At 55.5% G+C, this 23,175-nt stretch overlaps 1 protein-coding gene across 3 annotated transcripts in view; it reads right to left on the bottom strand.

Annotated features, from left to right (window-relative positions):
- The window catches only part of TBCD (tubulin folding cofactor D), a 145,396-nt gene that overhangs the window by 97,232 nt on the left and 24,989 nt on the right, over positions 1–23,175 (bottom strand). For all 3 annotated transcript variants that reach the window (XM_036910774.2, XM_057501898.1, XM_036910772.2), the window contains exons 7-12: positions 20,104–20,236; positions 10,818–10,863; positions 9,347–9,479; positions 4,962–5,098; positions 3,796–3,856; positions 2,615–2,689 (exon numbers count right to left, since the gene is read on the bottom strand). In XM_036910774.2, coding sequence (XP_036766669.2) covers positions 2,615–2,689; positions 3,796–3,856; positions 4,962–5,098; positions 9,347–9,479; positions 10,818–10,863; positions 20,104–20,236 — 585 coding nt within the window. The remainder of the gene's footprint in view (positions 1–2,614; positions 2,690–3,795; positions 3,857–4,961; positions 5,099–9,346; positions 9,480–10,817; positions 10,864–20,103; positions 20,237–23,175) is intronic.

The following is a 23,175-nucleotide window of genomic DNA, read 5'->3' as shown; positions in this document are numbered from 1 at the left end:
GCAGGAGAAACGTGCTTCTTAGGCCGACGAGGGTGTTCTTGGCTTCCACACTCGCTGCCAGCACAAATGTGGAAATGTACTTGACCAGAAAGCAAGGGACATTACAGGGCTCTCTTCTATTCCAAGTAAGCCAATCAGATGGCAAAGAAACGTTTAGGAAAACCAACTAAACTGCGTTACCGGCTGACAACAAGCACACTCATTTTCAGACAGGACACAGTCCAGGCTTCCCTGTTCACTCAGCTACTCAGTGAAGGCCTCACAAGCCCAGCCCTACTCTGGCCCTGCAGGGACGGCGCGACCAAGACAGACACAAAAGCTGCCCCTTGGGCCTTGCTGTTAACCACTGACTTGACTCCAGTCATGATTTTAAATTTTAGATGTTTTATTAAATATCTGTCCCAAAGGCTATATGACCATTTTCAGAGTTTAATATCAGCAGTTCACATAACTCTAGGATCTTAACTGGAGAGATGCTTTATGCGTTTCATAAAGATTTAATAACATCTGATGGAAGGTCAGTGCTGCAATGACTCAATTATCCTTAAAACTATCGCCAGTGATGCCAAACTCTGTTTCTATACTAAATGTGTACACAGTCCCTTGGCAACAGGAAAGGTGACAGGACCTTACCTGGCAGTAAGACACCTGTGGCCTGAAGGGCACAAACAGGGCCACGTGTCCACCTGCCTATTGGCCAGCCCTGCCCTCACTAGGCTGATGGGGAGTCACTGGGGGGTCCCCAAATAGGTGCCTCCTCCACAGGGCAACTGGCTTGTGGCCAGATCTCAGCCCCTGCTCTCCCCAAGGCCCAACCCGCACGAGCAAATGCAGACACAGCACAGATGGGCTGCTCCACCTCATGGCTGAGGGCAGGCTCCTGCCCTAAACCCAGCCAGGGCAATGACAGGCGGGGTGTCCTCAGGGCTCTGGAGACAAGAGCAAACAGTGGGGCTGTGTGCAGGCAGGCTCAAGAGAAAGGCCCAGAGGGGCTCAGGGATGCTGGCCTCTGCCCATCAAAGGCAACAGGAAGCACCAGACCAAGGAGAATGGTCTCAGACACCCGAGGGGTCAGCATGGGAGGCCAGGCGACCATGTCACATGATCGCGAGACATTCATGCTCCCCTGCTCCCTCTGCACCCAGTGTCCCAGGAGGAACACAAGAGGAGTGGATGCCCCTGCACTACCACACAGAGGGGACACGCATGCAGTGGGGGAAACACACATGCAAAGGGGACAGGTATGTAAGGGGAGGGGTAGAGAGGACATGTGCAGGGCTGGAGAGAGACCGTGTGCAGGGGGCAGAGGAGGGGACATGCATGCAGGGGACAGAGCAGAGGGGACACATGCAGGGGTGGAGGGCAGAGTGGAAACGTGTGCAGGGAGTAGAGGGGATATGTACGGAGTGGGGTGCAGGGGCTACAGGCTCCTGGTGGATGCATGCGGGTGGTGGGGGTGTGAGGAGGGGAGCAGGCCACACATGGGCAGTGGTACAGGGTGTCATGTAAGCTCTGCGGCCCTTGGCCGCCCCACACCACACAACTTGGCCCAGAAACGGAGCAGGGCATGCAGGACCAGCTGTGGGAGCACATGTGCTCGTGGTCAGTGAACTAATATCCTGTTCAAGATGCTTTCAGAAAAGGCTGGCAGCTCACCACATACCACAAAAAAAAGCAGCATTATTCTGAGGTGACCAACAGCTGACACCTTATTTCCTGAACTCCTTAAACTGGCACTGGGCCTGCTCGAGGCCAAGTGCAGGAAGGAGCCTGCTCCGGAGCTGTCTGGGGACCAACACACATCCAAGCGTCCGAAAGTGCTGACAGCACAGCTCTCCACACACAGGGCCAGCAGCTGATGAGAGCAAGGTGCAGCGGGGCTGACGAACAGCCGTCTCTCCAGGCAGCTGCACCCAAAACCAGGGGACATTCGTACAAGCAAGGCTCAGAGCCCTTGGGGAATAGCTGGGCCGAATGGGCCTCCACCAAGAGCATGCATGCCCGAGAGCACACCTGCCTGGAGGCCCCAGACTCAGACCCCGAACACAGGCCTCCCCCTACCCTGACTCACACCTGCATCACAGGCAGGCCAGACATCCACAGTTCTGTAACCCACACTTCTCTGAAAGGCTTGACAGATGCCCACAACTCCACATGTGGTTGCTTTAATTTAAATCTTATAAAATTAAATAAAATGTAGAATGCAGTCCTTAGTCACAGTAGCCTCTTGTCAAGGCCTCAGCAGCCATACATGGCTGATGGCTGCCACCAACACAGACCTAGAACAAGCTAACACCACAGAAGCTCTCTGACAGCAGAGACCGCACTTCACACCAATGGCCACAGGCCCCTCTAAGGAGAAAACCTGTGTGTGTGTATGTTCAAAACTGATTTTTCTCCTTCCTCAAGGTTTTTAAATGTAATGGAGTCTAAGCTGAAAAAAGCAATATACCAGACATAACAAATTCTCAAGTATAACTTAAAAAGGGAAAAAAGTAGCTTTGGGGACACTAACAAAGCTCAACTACAAGAAAATGTGAAAGGATGGAAGGAAAGAGAAGGAAGGCCTCCCTGCTCGTGCCCAGAAGTGGCTCCCTCCGTTCTGCCCGCTTACCTGAAACACTCCAGCACAGACCCTACCACATCGTCCGCCAGCTCCTTGGGCAGCCTTGCAGCCATCCGGCCGATCCTGAAAAGGCAGCCACCCATCAGTACCGTCCACCGCGCCCCGAGCTCGGAAGAGCGCGGAGCAACTTTCCTTCCCTCCAGGCAACAGGAAGGAGGCTGGCCTAAGCAAGCCTTGCTCATGCTCTGCTCCACAAAAGGTCACCTGCCTATCTGGGTGCCCCATCCTAGAGACACAGACGGACAGGCGTCTGCATACGTCTGCATGCGTCTGCGGGTGGAGACACCAGAGCGGGGGCCCACAGGGCAGCATGTCACTTCCGGTGAGCAGCACCAGGTCCCCGTCGACTGGAACCCTCCAGTCCCTGCTGCCCGCAGGCTGCTCCCCTTCCACACCGGACACCACCTGACATCAGAGCAGCCTCCTGACAGCACTGGGGCCTGAGGCCCTGCTGAGCCAGGGTCCTGGCTGGAGGGGCCCCGGGAAGGCCCTCCAAACATATCCTGCTCCAACAAGACATGACGGGGGGCTCTGAAATAAGCACAAAAGCCCCCGTGAGAGCCCCCTCAGCCCAGGCATTTGTATATCTGAGCAGATCGGCCCAGGAGCTGAGGGCCTCTGGGGGAAGGGAGCCCCCTAGCTTACTTTTCTCACAACAGAGGGCTCATGGCCAACTCTTCCACATCTCTATGCTTTGTACCCCCTGCCCTGTGCCCCCCGGCCGCCAGCTCTGTGTGTCCGGCCCCGCCTCTGCTGACCACCTCGTGGCGGCAGGCCCCTCAGGCATAACAGGATGAGTGCCTGCTTCCCTCTGAACAAGGCCCTGCTGGCAATGACCTGCTACACGGGGGCTGCACCCCATCTGTCGGGGGCAGGGGGTGAGGGTTATCATGGAAAGGACCAGAAAGAGCAAGGAAAGGAATACTGGGAGGTAAAACGGTTACTTTGGCATGCTGATTCTGCCCACTCCAGCTAGAAAGGCAAGAAAATGGAGCCTCAGATCAATTGCAGCAATTACCTTTAAAATTAGAACCTACAAATTTAAAAAACGACTCTGCCTGTTAAAAATCTCTCAGCTGTTTGCCGCTCTCCAATCCCACATGACGTATCAGGGACTGAAAGTGCACAGCGGCCCAGGCCCAGCCCCCCAGTCAGACAGTGGCACCTACCCTTTGGCCGCAGACCACCGCACAATCGTGTCCTTGTCCTTCAGCCCGACCAGCAGCTGCTCTGGAGGAACACAGGGAAGCCGGGTCCGTGAGCACTGCAGAACCACCCTGGCTCCAGAAGAGTTCATGATTCCCCAGCTTCAAGGTGACCCACCCTCAGCGTCACTGAGCCCTTAAAGGGGATCACTTTAAGAATCTTGATTCAGGTTAGGTGAAAATCACACTTCCTTTCTGCTTTTAAATAATTGCCTAAAGCCAATTTTGGCAATTGTCCTAAGAAGTAGATGCACCCATCAGAGCAGCAGTGAGGAAGGCCAGAAGTCAGAGGAAGGCTCCCAGGGGGCAGTGTCCACACGAGGGCTCAGAAGACGGGCTCTACTGGAATCAGGGGCTCGGGGCATGCCGGGCTCTAGGAAAAGCCATGCAAAGGCCTGAAGGAAGTTGGGAGGTGCTGGAGGCCTCGAGGTAAGGGCGGGGCAGGGAACCCTGACCACGAGCACCAGGCAGGCGGGAAGGCTGACCTGCCGAAGGACAGCAGCCTGGAAAGGGGCATGATGCACCGAGTGGGGCAGATGTGACGAGACTGCAGGCGTGAGCAGAGAGCGCCAGCACAGAGGCAGACACTATCCTTCACAGGACAGGGAGGCTGGAGTAAAGTGCCAGGGACCCCACAGGGGGGAGGAGGAGATGCCAGCTGGGAAGGGGGAGAGCCCAAGGACGGGGGAGCCTAGGGTGCAAAGGGGGAGCGCCCATGGATGGGGAGATCACAGGAGAGGGAGAATGCCCACAGGAGGGGGAGGGAGCTCATGGGGGAAGCCCAAGAGGGGCTTACAGGGGAGAGAGAGCCCTCGGGGGGCGGGGGTGTCTTTGGGGGAGTACCCAGGGAGAGAGTGGGGAGAGGAAGCCCACTGCAAAGCCCGGGAAAGGAGGTAGAGCAGATGAGGAGGGGCAGGTCAGAAGACCCCAATGCAGGGACAAGGAGCAGGTGAGAGGCGGGCCCTGCAGGGTGCAGGGGTGTGCAGGGCCAACGGCAGTGCGGCTACAGAAGGAGATGGCACCTCAGGTTGGGGCAGGTCCAGTGATGTGGCCAGCACAACACCGCATGGCCCAGCACCACCGGCACCAGGCAAACCAACCACCCAATGCCAGAGGCGCGGCCCACACACCTATCACACTCTCCACCTCCTCAGGGACATCGCAGTCCTCATCACTGTCAGCAGTCTCCACGGGCGCCTTCAGCTCGCGCCGACCCTGGGCACACAGCTGCAGGTTGGCAGCCAGGGAGCGGCAGCCGCGCTGGTACCTGCGGACAAGATGCACCTGAGCCACTGTCACAACTTGGGGCCCAAAGGCAACATATCCTGATGAATGAAGTACCCATTAGCGTGACTGGACCACCAGCATCCTGGAATCTCCAAGGGGCCTGGGAAGGGGCTTTCCGGGGACAGGACAGGAAGCAACATTCCCTGTCATCAGCACGGAGAGCCTGAGCTCAGCCACGGTACACAGACCAGAGTGCAGGCTGCCCAGCAGCCCTCCCGTGCCATGAGGGTTCATGGAAGAGACAGTGGGACAGTGAGAACACATCTGAAGGGGGGCACCGCTCACTCACACACGGCCCACCTCCTGCCCTGCCCCGAGAGCAGAGCCACCACCCACTGCCCCCGGCCTCCATGTAGGGGACTGTGGCTCGGCCACAGCCCCTAGAGCCTGCCTCCTGAACCACACAAGTTCCCAGCAGCTCAACCCTCTTCCCACCAACCAGAGGCACCAGCATCATTCCCGCCACGTGCCGGAGGGGTCACCAGCTGTACGACTCAGCACAGCTCCTGAACCTCTCATCATCTCAGCTTCCCCACCTGTTAAACAAGGTCCTGCCCAGAGGCCAGCAGGGAGGATGGAGGAGAGCACATACAGGAAGGCCTGTCCACACCGCTGGAGGTGGGGTAAGACGTACTGCGCCGGGACAAGCTCACACGGGCTGACTTGCAGGTGGTCCCAGCCCAGAACCAGGCCTGGAGCATAAAAGGTGCCCCAGCCGAGGCTTGGAGGGAAGGCCACAGAGTGGTGGGGCTGCAGCTCGAGGCCAACTCCAGGACACAGGCAACAGGGGCTCTGGAGACAGAGCATGGCGCTCGGACACCATTAACTGCAGCTGCAAGTGACTCGTTATCTCTCCGGGCCTGTTTCCAACTCCGAAAACAAGGACAGTGGCATTGTCCCAGGCAGTCAGCCTCTGACAGTCAAGCATCCACTCCCAGGGAGCAGCCCAGCCAGACCCAGCGACTGGTTTCTGACTAGGAAAGCTCAGAAGGGAGGGGACGACCCCTGAGAAGGGCTAGGTAAGGACAGTGGCTCCAGCCTGCTGTCCCCCGCTCACTCTGAGGGAGGCCAGCCACCAGCAATGCACCACCCTACAGAGAGGCCACAGACAGGCAGCCACAAGGAGCTGAGTCCTGCTGCCAATGATAGGAGCCTTGAGATGGCAGCAGGCCCAGTCGACACCTTCAAGCCTGATCAGAGGACCCCTGGGACACACCCAGATTCCTGACCCAGAAATGGGGGCATTAAACATGCATTAAGGTGCTACATTTTGGGGTACTATTATGTAGCTGTGATATTGTGATTTATGAGAAGCATTTATTTGGTCTTTGTCCATTTCTGGATTAATGTGTTTTGTTATGTTAATGAAGTAACTTTTGGAAAGCCCCTAGATCACCTAACGAGGGGGCTGGTCGCCAGAGGAACCAGCCGTGGGTAGAAGGTGAGAACCTTCCGTCTCACCCCCTGGCATTTAGGGATGGTAGAGGGGCTGGAGGTTGAGTTCAATTACCAGTGGCCAACAATTTGATCAATCATACATCTGTAACGAAGCCTCCATAGAACCCCAAAAGGACGGGGTTCAGAGAGCTTCGGCGTCTGTGAACACGTGGGGTGTGGGGACAGTGGCGCCTGGAGAGGCCATGGAGGCTCTGCACCCTCTCCCCACTCCTTGCCCTGCACATCTCTTCCATCTGGCTGCTCCTGAGTTATAGCTTCTATAATGTACAAGATAGTGCACACTGATTCTACAATCAAGCAGTGATCTAGTAAATGGACTGTTTTCCCGAGTTCTGTGAGCTGCTCTAGCAAACTAATGGAACCCATGGAGGGGGTCATGGGAGCTCTGACTTACAGGCAGGCAGGCAGAGCCCCGGTGACAACACGATCTTGAGACTGGCACCTGAGGTGGGGGAGGCAGCGCTGAGGGACCGAGCTCTTAACTTGTAGAATCTGAAGCTATCTATGAGTACACAGATAGTGTCAGAAGTGGGCTGAATTACAGGACGCACTGCTGGTGTCACAGAACTGACCGGTGTGTATGTGTAGGAAGTGAACGTCAGAGCTGGTGCCAGCATCAGGCGCGTGACACAGGGGCGGCGTCACTCACCATCGCCACAGGGCTGCCATCAAGGTCGTAAGCACCCAGCACAGTGCCTGGGTCGTAACACGCACCCAGCGGGGCAGCTGCCAGCGGTTCTACTGTCCTCCGGTGCGTGCACGTGTGAGTCATTCCGCAGGAAAATGCTCCCCACGAGGGTCAGCAGAAGGCGACCAGACAGAGATAAAGACAACGGGGTTCAGGCTGCCACGGGACTTACCCTCACGGCACACTGGGACAAAATGCCCAAAGCAACTGTTGGCAGGTGCAAGACGGAAACCAAGGCGGGACACAAGCCCTCAGAGCAGAGCAGCCCCCGGGTGAGCCCCACCTGCCCTCTGCTCCCTCCCGAAGGTGCCTTCCTGGCCGCAGCACCAGAAAACAGCCCGGGGGGGACAGCAGCGCTCGCGGTGGGTGGAAGCAGAAGCATCCGCGACTGCCGGGCTGGGCGTCTGCGGACAGGCGCTGAGGGAGGAGGGGGCTGCTGAGGGCCCTGAGGCACATGCGGAGACCTCGCCGCGCCTCTGCGGGAGCCCCGGCAAGTGCGGGGTAAGACCCAGGGGTGCGTCCAGGGCAGCTGAGAGGCTGGCAGCTGAGCAGAGGGTTCAGAGACCATGTGATGCTGGGGAGGCACTGAGACGAGGGCCCAGCAAGAGGGGCTGAATGGCCACTCCCTGGAAGCGAGGGGCGTGCAGGAGGGTGGGCGACACCCCAGGAGGAAGGAGAGGCGCCTAGACAGAGCAGTGCAGCCCTCCTGCCCCTGGCGGGGCACCAACACCCCCCCACCACAGTGCTGCTAACTAAAAGACGGAACAAACGTACGGGAGAAAACAAGATAAAAATACAGAAAAGTCCAAGAAGACAGAAAAACTGCAGAGACAGCAGATTTAGACCACATCAATAACCACATGAAACACACACAATAACCACATGGAAATACACACTGAAGAAAACAATCATGGTACCAAATTATCTTCCCTCCCACGTAAATGTTTACAGGACTCAGGAAGGTTAACTTTACGTGCCAACTTGACGGGGTCACCGAGTGCCCAGACATTTGGTCCAACGTGATTCCAGGTATGCCTAGGAGGCTGCTTCCAGATGAGAAAGCACTGACATCAGCAGGCTGAGTGAACCAGACTGCCCTCCCCATCACAGGCGGGCCTCACCCAGTCAGCGGAAGGCCTGAGGAGTGCCAACAGGCTGCGCTCCCCAGAGCAAGCAGGAGCTCTTCCAGCCTTCAGACTCCAACACCTCCAGCTCTCTGGGTCTCCAGCCTCCCGATTCAGCCTGCACAGCCTAGGGATTGACAGCCTCCTCGATCACAAGCCGATTACTCCTAAGTCACCTCAGGCACGTGTGTGCGCCTGCACACAATCGTACTGCTGGCTCTGCTGGAGACCCTGACACAGAACCAAACACTCATTCTCCTCGGCATTCTGGAAACTAACCACTAACATTCAGTCACATAAACAACCTCTTAGAGAATGAACTGTACATAGAACACCCGAGTAAGGTGTTTCAGTAGAACACCACTAAAAGGTACTTGAAACCTGTTATAATTCAAGATGAAGGCAGAGCTGAACTTAATCAAATAATTCTTCCCAAACCATGCATATGAAATCTGAAATACAACAAGCCTGTAAAGACATGGTACCCCAACACAGAAAAGTCTGCTTCCCTGGAGCCACTGACCAGAAAGCACTCTCTTAGGCAAGGCAGGCCACACCAGACTGCCAGGTCCCCGTTCCCACCCAGGGGCTAAGGGCTCTGTCTTTTCTTCAAAAGAAGCCTGAGATTCAGACTGACCACTGATAAAAATGGAGCTTTCCCCACAGCAAGCCCAGACTTCTAGGGCTGTACTGCACCTGAACACCACGCACGCGAAATGCAAAAACCAGCTCCGTGTCCTCCCTGCAGCTTTGATCATTCTAACTGGAAGAGGCAGGGTCAGAAGAAAACCAAAAAGAAAACTGTTACTCAAAATCACACACTCTTGAGTCTAAAAAAACTGAACGCAGAAGAGACTCTCAGCCAGGCTACTCTGCCTAAGCGGCGCGACCACAGGCGGCCACATCAGCCTCACCAACAGACGCGCAGGCCCGCACGGCCCTGGCCGGGTGTACCCACCTCCACCTCGCCACCCTGGGTTTCAGGAAGGTCAGACCCAGCCGCTGCACCAGCTTCACGCCGAGCTTCCGGAGCACAGTCTGGTTGCTGTCGGGAATCCTGCAGCCATCCAGGCACTGGAGAACGGTGGCAGCTGTGAACAGCAGCACATTCCCCTCAGTCTGGCAGCAAGGACTTGACATGAGCTCCCAGACTGCACCGCTTATGTCTGACATCTGCAGGCGACTCTACGGGTCCCCCCAAACGCAGTATGGTGGCCAACTGTAACTGACGCCCTGAAGCTATTCCTAAGACCCCTGCCTCTGTGTCACTTATCTCCTCCACCCAGCCAAGGAGTCAAACCTGCCCGACTTTCTCGGTGAAGTAAGAGACATGGATGCTGCAGGTAAAGGGACCCCCAGAGAGCAGGAAAAGGGTGAGAGAGCAGCTTAGGCCAAGGGTGGCATGTAGGAGAATGTGCTATGGGTAACGAGAGGCCACACAAGTGGTCTAGGGTTTGTATGCTGCCATGCTGTCATTTTACGTGGTGTCACAAGCCTCACACTGAGGGACGGCAGCAGGGAACGAGCTGCAGTAAAGGGTGCTGCCAGCCTGAGGGGGACGGGTCTCCACAAGAAGGGAAAAGGTGACTGGGCCCCGGCCGCTACGGCTGTCTGGGGATGAGGAGGGCGTCAGGCGGCCAAGGGTGGAGAACACATAGGGCAGCATTTCGGGTGGGGACGAGGAGGGTGGGTTCCGAGACCAGTTGCACTGGCATCTGAACAATTTCCCAGAATTGGGGTCCAAACAGCACCTAGGGCGCAACCTGGGCATGACAGAGCAGCTGAGTCCGGGGGCCACGTGCAGGCCACCGAGGGCAGCATGTGAGATGCTGAGTGGCTGCTGTGATGCCAAGAGTCCCCGTTTCTCCACGGGACTCATGCTGAGACGGATGTACATGCAACCACGGGGTGTCTGGGGGTGAGACAGAGCCTGGGTGCAACCAGAGTGCCCGTGACTCGATGTGGAGCTCGTGGCAGAAATACGGGAGTCTGCTGTACATTCTCTCTTCCGCTAAATGCATTTGAAATTTTCTATAATGAGAACTTAAGAAAAAAGACTCCTCTATTCAAATCTGATCGTGTATCTCTAAGGTACAGAGCTAAAAAGTGTCCTCGGGCAGGTAGTGATCCTCGGCTCTCATTTCATAAACTGAGGTCCAGCTAGAATCAGAAGTGAGGCAACGAGTGGAAGTCACAGCCTGCTCCAGGAAGAGCGGGGACCAGGCCCTCAGGAGGTGAGCTGTGTCTGCTCGCCAAGGAGCCCAGACCTCCCGGACAGGGTCGGATTCTTAAAGCCCACCCGCCCACACGACGTGAACAGCCAAAGGACTTGATGGGGTCCAAACACAGTAAGTTGTAGACTTCTGTTTCTGGGGCAAGGACGAAGGGAACATACCACAGACACACCGTCTCTTACACACAAACCTTACCGTACGGTAAACAGTCTTCACGCTTTCCATGCTTAAATATCTGTGCCTTAAAAAGAAAAGAAGATTCTATTTAAATTCTGCAAATAAATTTACAAACTTAAAACATAAATCAAAACAATTTGTTGCATCTTCCAGAATTCTTACTCTGAACCCTCACCTCCAAATAACAGCAAAAGTTTCTGCACATGATAAAGAAAGGAATTACAAGAAACTGGAGAGGAAACCTCCTAAAATAGGCCATCATAAAGTCAGATGCATCAACAGCACCCAGGCTGTACCTCCAAGGGTCCCATGCCGAGCCTTCGAGTGCACAGGGAGAGTGAGGGCTCTCCCCGGGCTTTGAATTACCTTGTTTAAAGACATCAAAGGACACACACTGTGGTGGAAATATCTCACACAAAGCCGAGGAGTCCGAAGATTCGCTCTTGGAGTCTCATTCGTTCTTAGTCAAATGAAAGGGCTCCCCCCACCCCGCTGCCCACCCACACGGAACTGCCGCCCACAGGGGTCTTGGTGTGGCATCTTCTCAGCTGGGGTCTTCGGTTCACTTCCCCTATAACCAGGGACCACCTCCAACCCCCAGAATTCCCAACCTGAAAATTTACTTTCAGCTTTCAAGTCCAGAAGAAAAATGGGAAAGTAATGCCAGTATGCAAGCTCCCTAAAGAATCCCAGTGTGACCACTTCTAAGAAACAGCTAAAGAATTTTCTCTCCTTCAGAAACACCATAATGGAAACTGCCCGTTTCAGGTCACCTGAAGGTATGCGGGCCTGTGGACCCCACGCTCCCTCCCCAGCTCCCCCGCCCCCGGGCCCTAGTCCCAGGTCTGGACAGTCGAGGAGCTGCTCTGCCCTTTGAGCAGCCCACAGCCCACCACGTGGGCTTCTCAACCGAGGCCCTGACATGGAGGGCAGAGGCAGCCACCCTGCGCCCGGCCTGTCCAGGCCCACAGAATCCATGTGCACAGCATGGCTGCTACTCTGAGCCACAGGCTTTGGTGCGCTATGGTGGCAGACGACAGACTCCCTGCTCGGAACCATGTGAGAGATCCCGCGTGAGGCAAGACGGCCGCTGTCCAATCCTCGTGGAGTGACATGCCCGGGTTCCCGTGACAGACATCATACTGGCGATGTCAGGGAGGACACATGGAAGGAGGGCCAAAAATCTAAAAACAAGGACTTTAAGGAGGCCACCATCAACGACCAGGAGAGCTCAGAAGAGAGCCTCGGACAGGGCAGAGGTCTGCAGGGGAAGGGGGGAAGGACAGTGGGCAGCAGACAGCTGGGAGCACATGGCGGCTTCAGGCTAAAGTGCTCTTTGGCCTCATCCACTAACCATACAGGAAGAATTTAAAATACTGTGAAATGCACAATCACACATGAATTCATGATTACTAACATACTGCAAAATGTAAATACATGTAAAATACTGTGAAATGATCTCACATGTGAACACTGCTTATCTGCCAGATTCCTTACAATGTCTAAATAAGAGAATAGAACACAGCCCCACCCTGGGCACAGGGAGTGGGTGACAGGCCCCCACCCGGATACACTGGCTCACCCCATGGCAGCCCCCATCCCCACGCACAAGGGGACCAGCACCAAGGCCCCACCACTGGCCACTGTCTGGACAAGGCAGGAATCAACACCCCACCTTTCCACAGGTACAAGGCGGGTTCTTTCTATCCCTACACTCCGCAGCTCACACTGAATCCCACGGGAGTCACCGACTCTCCCACAGACAGACTAAGGAGGCAAAAGTGATGAAAAGGAAGGACCAGAACTCCATGAAGACAAGGGCTCTGTGTTTGTTTATTGATCTGTTTCCCCACCTAAGAACGGGGCCATCTCATGACCCTTCACTCAGACAGCGCACGATGAGGTGGGCGTGCACGGAGGACACTGAACCTCAGCAGTGGGAGAGCAGACAGAAAAGGCTCCCTAGTCCTCTGATGGTCTTACGCACTGTCCTGCCTAAGGCAGGAGATGCCCTCCACGTTTCATGGAAGCATCAAACACGAATCCACTGAAAACCACCTGCTGAAAGCATACATTTGCAAGCAATCACGCCCCCCAGAGATCGGAGCAAACACCTCCAGGGGGCTGAGGGAAAAGGCCGTGGAGTGTACTTCTGTCCTTCTAGAACCTAGCAAAGCGCAAGGTGAAAACAAAACGAGTTTCTCAGTAATCAGGCTAAGCTGCCGCACCCTTCAGTTGCTACCCACCCAAGCTTGCTTTTCTGCAACGGCGAACCATCTTCCCATCTTGGGGCATGTTCTCCGAGCCCTGAGTCACTGGCTGCTCAGGTGCAAGTCTGCCCAGCTGCCGAGCAGGAGGGGCACCCCCACGTCAAGGCCAGGAAAGCAGCTCCACCCCAGGCCCTGGAGAAAGGTCCTCCTCCCACGCCAGCTCAGAGGTGCTGTTCACTGAATCCCCTGTGAGCTGGTGAGCGTATTCCACACCAACCTGTCACCCCCTGTCCCCAGTCACCCAGCCTGGCCCGCAGTTCAACAGGAGGACATGATGTAAACACTGATGGGCAGATGGGACAGTGCTTGAGTAAGCGGGCACCCCCACTTTGTTCCAACACTAAGGAGTGGCACCACACCCCACCATGACAGATGTGCCAAACACATAGGAGACAACCACAAACGGGACCACCAGCACCACCACCACCAGTTCCATGCTGGACGCCACTGGACGCTTGGCCCACAGTCCTCAGCCAGGCCAAAGCAAGCCCACCCAGGGCCACATCTTCCATGGAAAGCAGCAAAGCACATGCTGGGCCTCCCATGCACAGCCCTGAGGTGCCTCAGAGGACTGGGGCCTGGCACGTGTGCCCATCTGAGGGCCCGCCACCTCCCCAAGGAACCACCTCGAGGTGCAGCTGGTTGGAGAGACTGCAACACAGGACTGTCCCAAAGGCAGTGCTCACCAGGCTGCGCTCCAGGACCAGGCCCGGGGAGAGGAGCCTGCCAGACCAGGGCCGCCAGCTCCCGAGGGAGGAAACATAGTTTCTCTTCTCTTGAAAGAGAGTTTAGTTCCTCAGAACTGCATATATTGAGGGGTAGAAAGGAACTTCCAAATTTAAGTTTTTGATGACTTGGATAAACAGCTGACTGGAATCAGGCAGGACCCAGAATAAAAAAAAAAATTTCTGATAAAATTAATTTGTGTCAAATAAATCATAAAAAATTTATACAAAACATAAACGAAAATTAACTTTATAAAGAAATGTTTATGAAAGAAGCCCATCTAGCTCTTACCTTTCCATGAAGCATCACATTTGCACACCAGGTGTAAACACTCTCCCAGAGGGGAGCTGCATGCTGCGCCTAGACCCCGGCCACAGCACCTGGGGTCCCGTCTACAAGAATCGGTGGCACAGAGAAGTGCCCAGAAGACACTGGATGGCGGTGGCCACCACCTCTGCCTTCCCTGGCATGACCTGTCATAGCTCTGACTAGCCTGCCACGACCAAGCAGTCTACCACCACGTCCCTCGCAGCCTCTCCAAATGCCCTCGGCACCCTCGCAGTAATCACGCTGGAGTCACCAACTGCCCTGAGATGCTCCCCTGCAGACGGCCACTCCCCAGTCCTTGGGCAGGGGTGCCTTTCACCACCAAGGAGCCCAGCTTTCCCAGACAGGCCCCGAGCACTGACAGAGGGCCGCAAGTCCAGGAGACCATGCTGGCATGGCCCTCCGTCGGCCTGCCCCACAGGAGCCTTGTCAGACTTCATAAACTGTGAGCTACCACACCAGGCAGGCTTCAATTACCGCTCGATCTAAGAACTCCAAACCCTGTAAAGCTGCAGGGTCTGAAAGCTCTCCCTGATCTGCAACAGCCGGATGCCATCACTTGCAAGAGGGTCAGCCTCAGAGACAAACCCCAAATCCATGCAACTTCAGTTTCTTCCAAAAGTCTTTATCACCACTTACTTCAGCTGCTATGAATTTTTAGATAAAAACAATCACTTCTCAATTAATTGACAAGTATCAAAAAATCTGATCACACACCTCCTATTTGCCTAACACGGTGACATAGAGAAGATGTAGCAGGCACAACTGCCACAGGGACCTCAGAGACAAACAGGCCAGCATAAAGTCTGCAGTTCCCACGCCAGAGCTGAGCAGCCTCCAGAGGTCAGTGGAGGGGACGGCTGGGCACTGTCCTGGCAAAGCTGGCTACGGGGACAGCGAGGGGGCAGAGTGCTGGGGCTCAGCCCAGGAAGGGGGCCAGGCTCCAGCTCCTTCCAGCTAAGAGGCCCATGGCAGGCCCCCACCACTCCGTGTGGAAGTGAGATGAGAGGTGACTCACGAAGTCAGGGAGAAGTGGGCATGCCTTGCCAGCAACCCACGAGCAAGCAGAGCCATGCCCTCGGCCGAGGACCCTGCAACAGGGTGGAGGACAGCCCAGCAGCACCAGACCAAGGGAGGATGGCCAGGCCTGGGCACATCTCAGAGCCTTTTCTACACAGGCAGGAGTGACTGCTTCTGGACCTGCACAGAGACGGTGCCCGGGCACCCTCGCTCAGTGCTGGGGCCGCGCTGCATGGGCTGGGGAAGGCAGGAAGGGCCACAGAGTGACAGATGCAACTGTGGACCTGTGAAGCTCAAGAGGTACACAGAAGCAGGACTCCGGGACCAAGGAGAGAAACCAGGAACTCAAGGTCAAGGGTGAATCAGGAGAAGGGCTGTCCGAGCCTCAGACGGCCTGTGTGTGGGTGGCCAGGGAGGGCCTTGCCCCAAGGCCTGCGACCCTCACCCAGCTCTGCAGCAGCCAGCTGACGGCACCCCACGTGCTTTCTCACAGGCAGAGGCAACGGGAGACCTGACATGGCTCTTCACCTCCAGGCCCAGCAGGACAGGTCACCTTGTCACACTGCATGTGTACAAACCAGGGAACCAGTGGAATTTAAAACAGACCACACACCACGCCTGTTTCAACAAGACTTGAGCCACCATGGTGCCCGCCCCCCTAAGGCACTGAGCTGTGGGAAACTGACATAGTACCAGCATCGGCTGCTCAGTGTCTTTACTTAGGCCCACGAGGAAACTGAAGGGACCCCTCTCCCTGGGTTCCAGAAGAGCACATGAACATTCCTACCACAATTCCATCTGCCAAAACCCAGCCCAGGCGAGTGCTGCGACTAAAAGTCCCATCTGGACAACCTGTCTGGCCGTAGTGAACATTAAGTGGAACCGCTGGTGCTCTTCTCCGGCAGCTCCGAAAAGCAGTGGAGCCAAAGCACAGGAGAATGTCCTGGAAAAGCAGCTTCTCATCATCAAAGGCATGATTCATGCCACCCCCTGCGGCAAGAGGCTTTCTATTTCCCTTCTGCTGATGGGGAGCCTGGAGCAAGGCCCCTCACCTCGCCTGGGTCACTGGGGTTGCTACAGCACAGCCCCAGGCTCACGACGCCCGAGGGCAGAGCCGACAAGCAGGCCTGGACCGGGCCCTGTGTTTCTGGTGCACCTGCTGTACGTAAGTGGGCAAGGGCAGCCACTCCATAGGCCCTCCTCCCTGGACAAGAGACGCCTAGTATTTACTTAAACCATACGCAGAAAACCAGAAGGACCCAGTTTCTCCCTCACAGGCTCACTCAGGCACTAGGCGCTAAGTATGGGGCTACAGGCCCGGGCGTTCTGTTGCTTGCTTGGTTTTTAAAGGTGTTTGCAACAAAATGTTTTATCCTTTAACAGGAGGTATGCTTCTGACAGTGATAAAATAAATAAAAGGAACTTCACTGTGAAGGGGAGAGGCAGTCCTCACAGCTGGTCAACAACATTTACGGCCACTAATTACACCAGCCACCCTTTACACAAGAACCACCCCGTCTTTAGCCATAAAAGCTCCTGCCCCTCCCAGCCGTGACAGGAAACGCACTGAGGAGAAACCAGTGATCAGCAGCAGCCTGCTCTGCAGCCTGAGTGGGAAATGCCAAAAGAGCTTGACTGTCAGGAAGTAGGCAGAGGCACAGCTATTTTGAAGGATGACCACTTTCCATCTTTCCATCTTTCATGCTGCCCCTACCTCGAATTTCCTCAGTGTGCATGAACCCTAACACCTACCAGGACCAAACAAAAGGGTGTTGCAAAAAGCTAGAGCAAAGGGCCTTCTAGTGAAATGAAACTGCCAAAGCTTGTGCCCTGCCACAAGAGTTAAAACTCATCGCTGCAAGAGTGTGTGTGCTTCAAGGGAGGTAAAACGCAGGTCGTAGTTTCGATGGTGCTTGTTCTGAGTTCACCTGTTTCGCCTAACCCACACTAATGAACAGGTGGATGAAAATGAAGCCAAGTGCATCAAAGGAAAACAGACGAAATCCTAAAGCACAATACACCTGCAAGCTGCATCATGCACAGCGGGCGCCCAGCCTCTGCCACTCAGGTCTGACGAGCTCATGGCGAAACCCGCCCCGAGGGAGGGCTCGGTGCCCACGCACCTTCGCCCCGCCCAGACAGCAGTATTAGGCACAAAGCCCCTTCGAGAAACAAGACACATGGCTCCAGAGAGACTAGGCTAGGCTTTCCAAGGGAGACACGGCTTTGGAAGGCTCCGGAAAGGCGCGCCTGACCCACAGGCCACAGTGTCCCACAGCTCCACTCACTCAGCCCCCAGGGTCCTGGGCTCTCACCAGGCAAAGTGCTCACTCACTGAGGGTGCCTCTCTAGAAAGCTCTGAGGGACCGCGGCCAAGCTGCCTCAACACCCTGCCGGGGTGGGGGCAGGCACAGGGCTTGGCTCCTTTAAACCTGTGGGAGGTCTCTCCATTCCTCTGGAGGAAGAGAAAAAGTCCAAATAAAAAGCATTCTCCTCTCCTGCTGGTTCAGTTCCGCAAAAAAAGGAGTAGTGACCTGCTCCCCCCAGCTGGCAGAACAGCATCGGCTTGGCTGTTTCACACACGGGACTCCCAGTTGGGAGGAAGAAACAGAAAACATGGGAATAACTGGGAGACAAGCAACAAGAGGACCAAAAATGTAAAAGAAACAAAACACCTGTGGGCAAAGCCAGTGCAGAGCTGGACCAACAGTCCAAGCCGAGAAGAGTATCAGGGCCTCGAGGACCTGCTGGTGGCCTCTCACTGGTGGCCTCGCCTGCCCGCAGGTCCTGGGGTGGTCCCAGCTGCCCGGAGATGAACACAGCAGTGGCCCCCAGAAAGACTTCTAGGCCAAGGGGTCTGTGGGTGACCTTGGGAGCCTATCAAGAACGCAGGTCTAAGGCAAGACCACAACCACAAAAGTGTTGGGTCGAGTGTGCCTACCCCTCCCGATGCAGCGCCCAGGCAGGGCAGCTCTAACGCTCTGCCCTGCAGGCCACAGTGGACTGACAGGTGCTGGCTACACTGTCAGACCTCCCACTGGTTTGTCCATGACCTAAGACTTCTCACTGTGACTCACAGCAAAACCTGAAGACTCCACGTATACTCAAACTTTCAAATAAACCGTCTCAGCCCTGTCCTCCACCTTCACCAGAATTACCTAAACCTCCCTCCCACAGGATCCATGCAGTGAGGGCCTCGTGGGCCCACGTCTCAACCCGCACTTCCCCTGACTTGGCCCCCTCCCAGGCCAGCCTCTCCCGGCACTGACGGACATCATAGCAATTAAGCCAGAAATCCCAATAAAACCTTCTGTGGGTTTTACATCTCAGCAGGCAGCACACAGCGGGGTGAGAGCCTCCTCAGGCTGGGTGCCTGTGTGACCTGATACCCATTTCCTCAGCACAACAGGAACACAGCCATGAAAAGGGCCTCAGAAACATGGAAAAGTAAATTACTGTTCAGTTAAAAAAAACTATTACATCCCCAAGGGAATTGAAAATATAGGCTCCAAACACTTAGAAGTCAGATAAGCATACATAATCACCAAGGACACCCAATGATGGAATGTCGTTTGGCCATAAGAGCGATGGACCTCCAACACACACCCCACTGTGCATGGATCTGGGAGCACCACGTGATGAAAGAAGCCAGTCTCAGAAGGCCACATACTGTGTGAGGCCATTTTTATGAGACCTATAGAATAAGTGAATCCAGAGCCCGCAAGCAGGTCAGTGACTGCCAGGGGGTGGGGATGACGGCTAGTGGCTATGGGGTTTCCTTCAGGGGTGATCTGAATATTCTGTAACTGGTGGTTATACAACCTTTTTGTATCACAGAATAATCACCAACACACACTTCACAATGGTAAGTGAATGACATCTCATGTTTTAAAAAACCACTGTATAACTTATCACTTACAGAACAAAGTGTGAAAAAACATATTACATCAACATTCTACAGAAACTCAGGGAATGTTTTGTTTTTCCAGGTGTCTTTCTAAAATGTTTTGAAATAGTCCCATCATTTGAATGGCAATCCTTCCTGAAGACAAGGGCGGCACAAACAGAGAAACACCAAGAGCACACCTGAGGGAAAGACAGGCCGTCAACTCCCAGTGCCCAGGGCAGGGGCTCCAGGAAGGGCCTTCCTGGGCCCCGCAGGCATCCCGTGCCCACCACCCTGCTGTCACGCCATCAGCCCCACTCCCGCGGCCCTCGTGGCCTCCTAAGCCTCGCCAGAACCTGCCAGAGCCGGGAGAGCAGCCAGGACGCCACCCCAATGACCTCACGCTGAGTCACAACCAGCAGGGCCCCTGCAGCTTCAGGACGAGGACAGAAACACAGTCTCACTCCAACTGCAACTGAAGAGCAGGGGCAGCGCCTGCCCACGACACCCGAGTACCAGGAACCTCAAGGGGCTGTTCGCACCCCCAGGGAAGGGAAGACTGGCCAGAAAGGCCTTCCAGGCTGGCGGCCTCCCCCCTTCTGGGAACCTACACTGATCTCTCCCCCATCAGCACAAAGAAAGGCAACCAACAGAGCAGAGAAGCACAGGGCCAGGAAAGACTGTGGAGCAGGGCACCCCATGTGTGTGGGCCCAATCTGGGTTTAATGAGTTTTACAAACCCCCTGACCCAAGTGTCCGCACAAAAGCAAATTTCCAACGGCCTGCCCCACTCCATTAGAGCTGGCTCCAGTGCTTACACCCCAAGGCCAGTAAGCCACAGGAGACCTGGAGAGGACGTGCCCCTGCACGCAGCTCCGCGGGCACCACTGCCCCCTGGCGGCAACACGCAGGCCAGCTCAGTCCAAGCTCATGGGCACAGAAAGGCCATGGCTGACAAACCCCCACCAGCCCTCAGTTCCCTGTCCAGTGAGGATTACACAGCTCCTACTACACTTCAACCACCTCAGAGCACAAGCAGGTGGCCAAGGGTCCCCTCCCCTGGGGCAGTGCTTACCAGGGCCTGTAGCGTCCCGTCCATGGCAATGACCCCTTCGATGGTCTGGAAGGAAGAGCGGGACAAGGTACACAGGCTCTTGTCCAGAAAACCCGCCATTTTCTTCTGCTGAACATCGGGCCGTGTGACAAACCTGCGCGTGACAAAGCACACAGGTGACGGCTCGGCCAAGGCCCCTAAAGAGACCCCTCAACAGCCCACCACATCCTCCTCCATGCCCAGGACTGAGGAGCTGGTCCTCCTTCCAGGACAGACAGACACCCACCACTCTCCAACCTAAGAAGCAGGGACGCTGCCCTGGGGCCCTCAAGTGGCAATTCCCCACCGCGGCCAGTCTGAGGCCCCACGGCCCCACCTGCTCCCTCCTGGGCCCCCAACTCATCCTGAGGCCCCAGACACCACAGGGTCACCCTCACCTGTCCCCACCACTGCCCTAGAGCCCCACCAATGCCCACTTCTTGGCCCCACTCTGATCCCCTCACCTCGGGATTCCATAGCCCCACATGTAAGGCCCGGGCAGGCAGTGGGCCTGCATCTGCCCCACATCTCCCCCCAGGGCAGCCCCACAGCCCCAGTCTACTCAGCTCTGCATTCGCAGGAAGCCCAGATGGTACACATGGGCTCTTGCCCCCACCACACCTGGTCTGGGCCCACCACCACCCTCCAGCCCATATCAAAGCCTGTACCCTCTATTCCAGCCAGTCCCCACACGAGTGCCCAGCTCAGACTCAGCGGGCAGAAACACAGAAAGAAGCAGATCGCACAAAGGGAACGGCTGAGTGAGGGGAAGCTGGGGCACCAGTGCAGCCTCCAGAAGAGGCACAGGGACACCCCCCAAAGGGGATATCGGGGAAAGGCCACACACTCCCCTGCCAACCACTCCCAGAGAATATACTGGGATGAGGGGCCTGGGCACAAAGCCTGGAAACTCCTGTCTCAGGGCGTAGGCCTGCCTCCCCGTTCACACCAGGTGGCAGCTCTCCCATGCCAGCACCACAGTGCCCTCTCAGCATGTCTGCAGGAAGCCCCCAGCCTGCCCAGAAGCCCCACACTGCAGAGCCCAGCTCTTCCCCACAGCCCCACCTGCTCCAAAAGCAGCAGCCCCCATGGGAAAAGACGCTCCATGTGGGTGCTGGGCTTCAGTAAGACTGGCTCAAAGGTAGAAAAAAGGAGACAGAGCTCTGACTACCATCCTGCCCCACCCGAATCCAGTGCATGCCAGGAGAGCCAACCACCAAGGATCTTCATCAAACTCTGGGTGCTGGCTACAAAATAAGGTACGCTACCCAAGAACATGTGTTCCAGGAGATCTGGGAACGGCCAGGAATGTCACTGAAAATCTGCACCTCAAGGTGATTATCTGAAATGGGTAACTGGTGTATACACCCCATCTCAATTCTCTTGACCCTGTTTAAAACGCCCACAGCAACCTGATGCTCAGCCTGACCTCTGACCTCAGGCCACAGGCTGCAGACAACAGCTGCCGGCACTCAGGGAGCACCGTGTGTAGGCACAGCGCCCACAGCAGGGCTGCCCCGCAGGACAGGGGAGGGCACAAAGCGGCCCACAGAGCTGGGAGATGGCAGAGCTGGGACTGAAAGCCCGACTCAGAGACAGGGTCACAGTGCCAGATACTCTGGATCACAAACCTGGCTTCTACCCACAGGCCTCGTGTCCCACTCCTCTCCCCTCAGGAGAACCCTAAGCTTATAGCTAGAACCGTCACCTCCTCACCTAGCCCTGCCCGCCCTTCTGTGGGGCCCCTACACTCCAGGAGCAGCTGGGTCCCCTGTGCAGGGCCTGGAGGCAAGAAGGCAGGTGCAGGACGTGCTGGCTGACTTCCACTCCTGAGCAAAGCACACAAACTACTGGAAAAACCTAACGCTCCTCTGAAAGATTTAAGCAAATAGATTTTTGTATTTTTGTATTTTTCTCATTAAAAAAAAAAAAGGAATATATGCTCATGGCAGAGGCCTGAAACCCCACACAAACAAAAACGGGGAAAATATCCCATAGATAAAGCACACAGATTACAGAAACAGGGTCCCTCTGTGCACACTGAAAGGTCCCTGGAACCTATGCTTCCTTCTCCTTCACAGGTCACACCACTGGCTGCACCTCCTCGAGCTTCACACTCAGCAGCCACGGCAGGTACTTCAGAGCACCAGCCGCCCTCTCAGGAAGGTAAGCACAGAACACGGACAGCAGCAGAGCTCCACTCCCACAGGGCCAACCAGACCCATCTGAGGGACAGAGGATGGCAAGCCACTAGAGAGCATCAGTCTCGGGAACACCATAAGGGGGGCACACAGCTGCTCCACACCCTGCGGGGCAGGTGTCACGCACGACAGTCTAAGTCAGTGGCATCCATGCGGTCAAGCGCATGGGTGGAGGGGCAAAGCCAATTCTGCAGAAGAACTTGCTGTGGGTGTGTTTTCTAAGAGCATCACAAGTTAATGGAAAACCCGATGCTCACAAAATAGTGCTACAACAACTAGCGACCTGCTGGGGGGAAGACACCTGTCATACACACTCAACCAAAACAAATTCCAAGTGGATTAATACTTCTATAGTAAACAAAAAAGCAGAAAAATATAAAAGACTTTGTAAAAATCTCTTAATACGGTAAAACTTTAAGCTTAAAAGCAAAAATAGCTAAATAAATAAAAGGAAAAAATGATTGTTTTGACATTATAAATAAAACCTTTGTCCAAAGAATAAAGTAAAGGCCACCAACCACCTGGGGGAGATGAAACCCACCCTACAGCTGCAGGCTGACACCCCACACACACAGAGGCTCACATGAGGGCAGAAGGAAGCTCCAGGTACCCCACGGAGGAGAAGGCAGGTCACAAAGCCTCAAACAAGTCTGCAGTGTGAAAGCTCACGAGGGGTGAGTGAAATGCAAGCGAAGTATTCGTAATGAATGCAATGCCACGATCCAGCTGGGGCAAGGGACTGCTCCTGAGGCTGCCAATGCCACCAAGGCCCTTGGTGAGATGGGGCACCCAGGGCAGAAGTCCCAGGCCCTCTCCCAAGAGCGACCTGGTGACGGGGGTGCAGACACAACAG

The sequence above is a fragment of the Manis pentadactyla genome, chromosome 4, assembly GCF_030020395.1.
Source record: "Manis pentadactyla isolate mManPen7 chromosome 4, mManPen7.hap1, whole genome shotgun sequence".
NCBI classification, from domain to species: Eukaryota; Metazoa; Chordata; class Mammalia; order Pholidota; family Manidae; genus Manis; species Manis pentadactyla.
The sequence above is the reverse complement of the archived record's forward strand: the minus strand, read 5'-3'. Positions and strand labels throughout refer to the sequence as shown.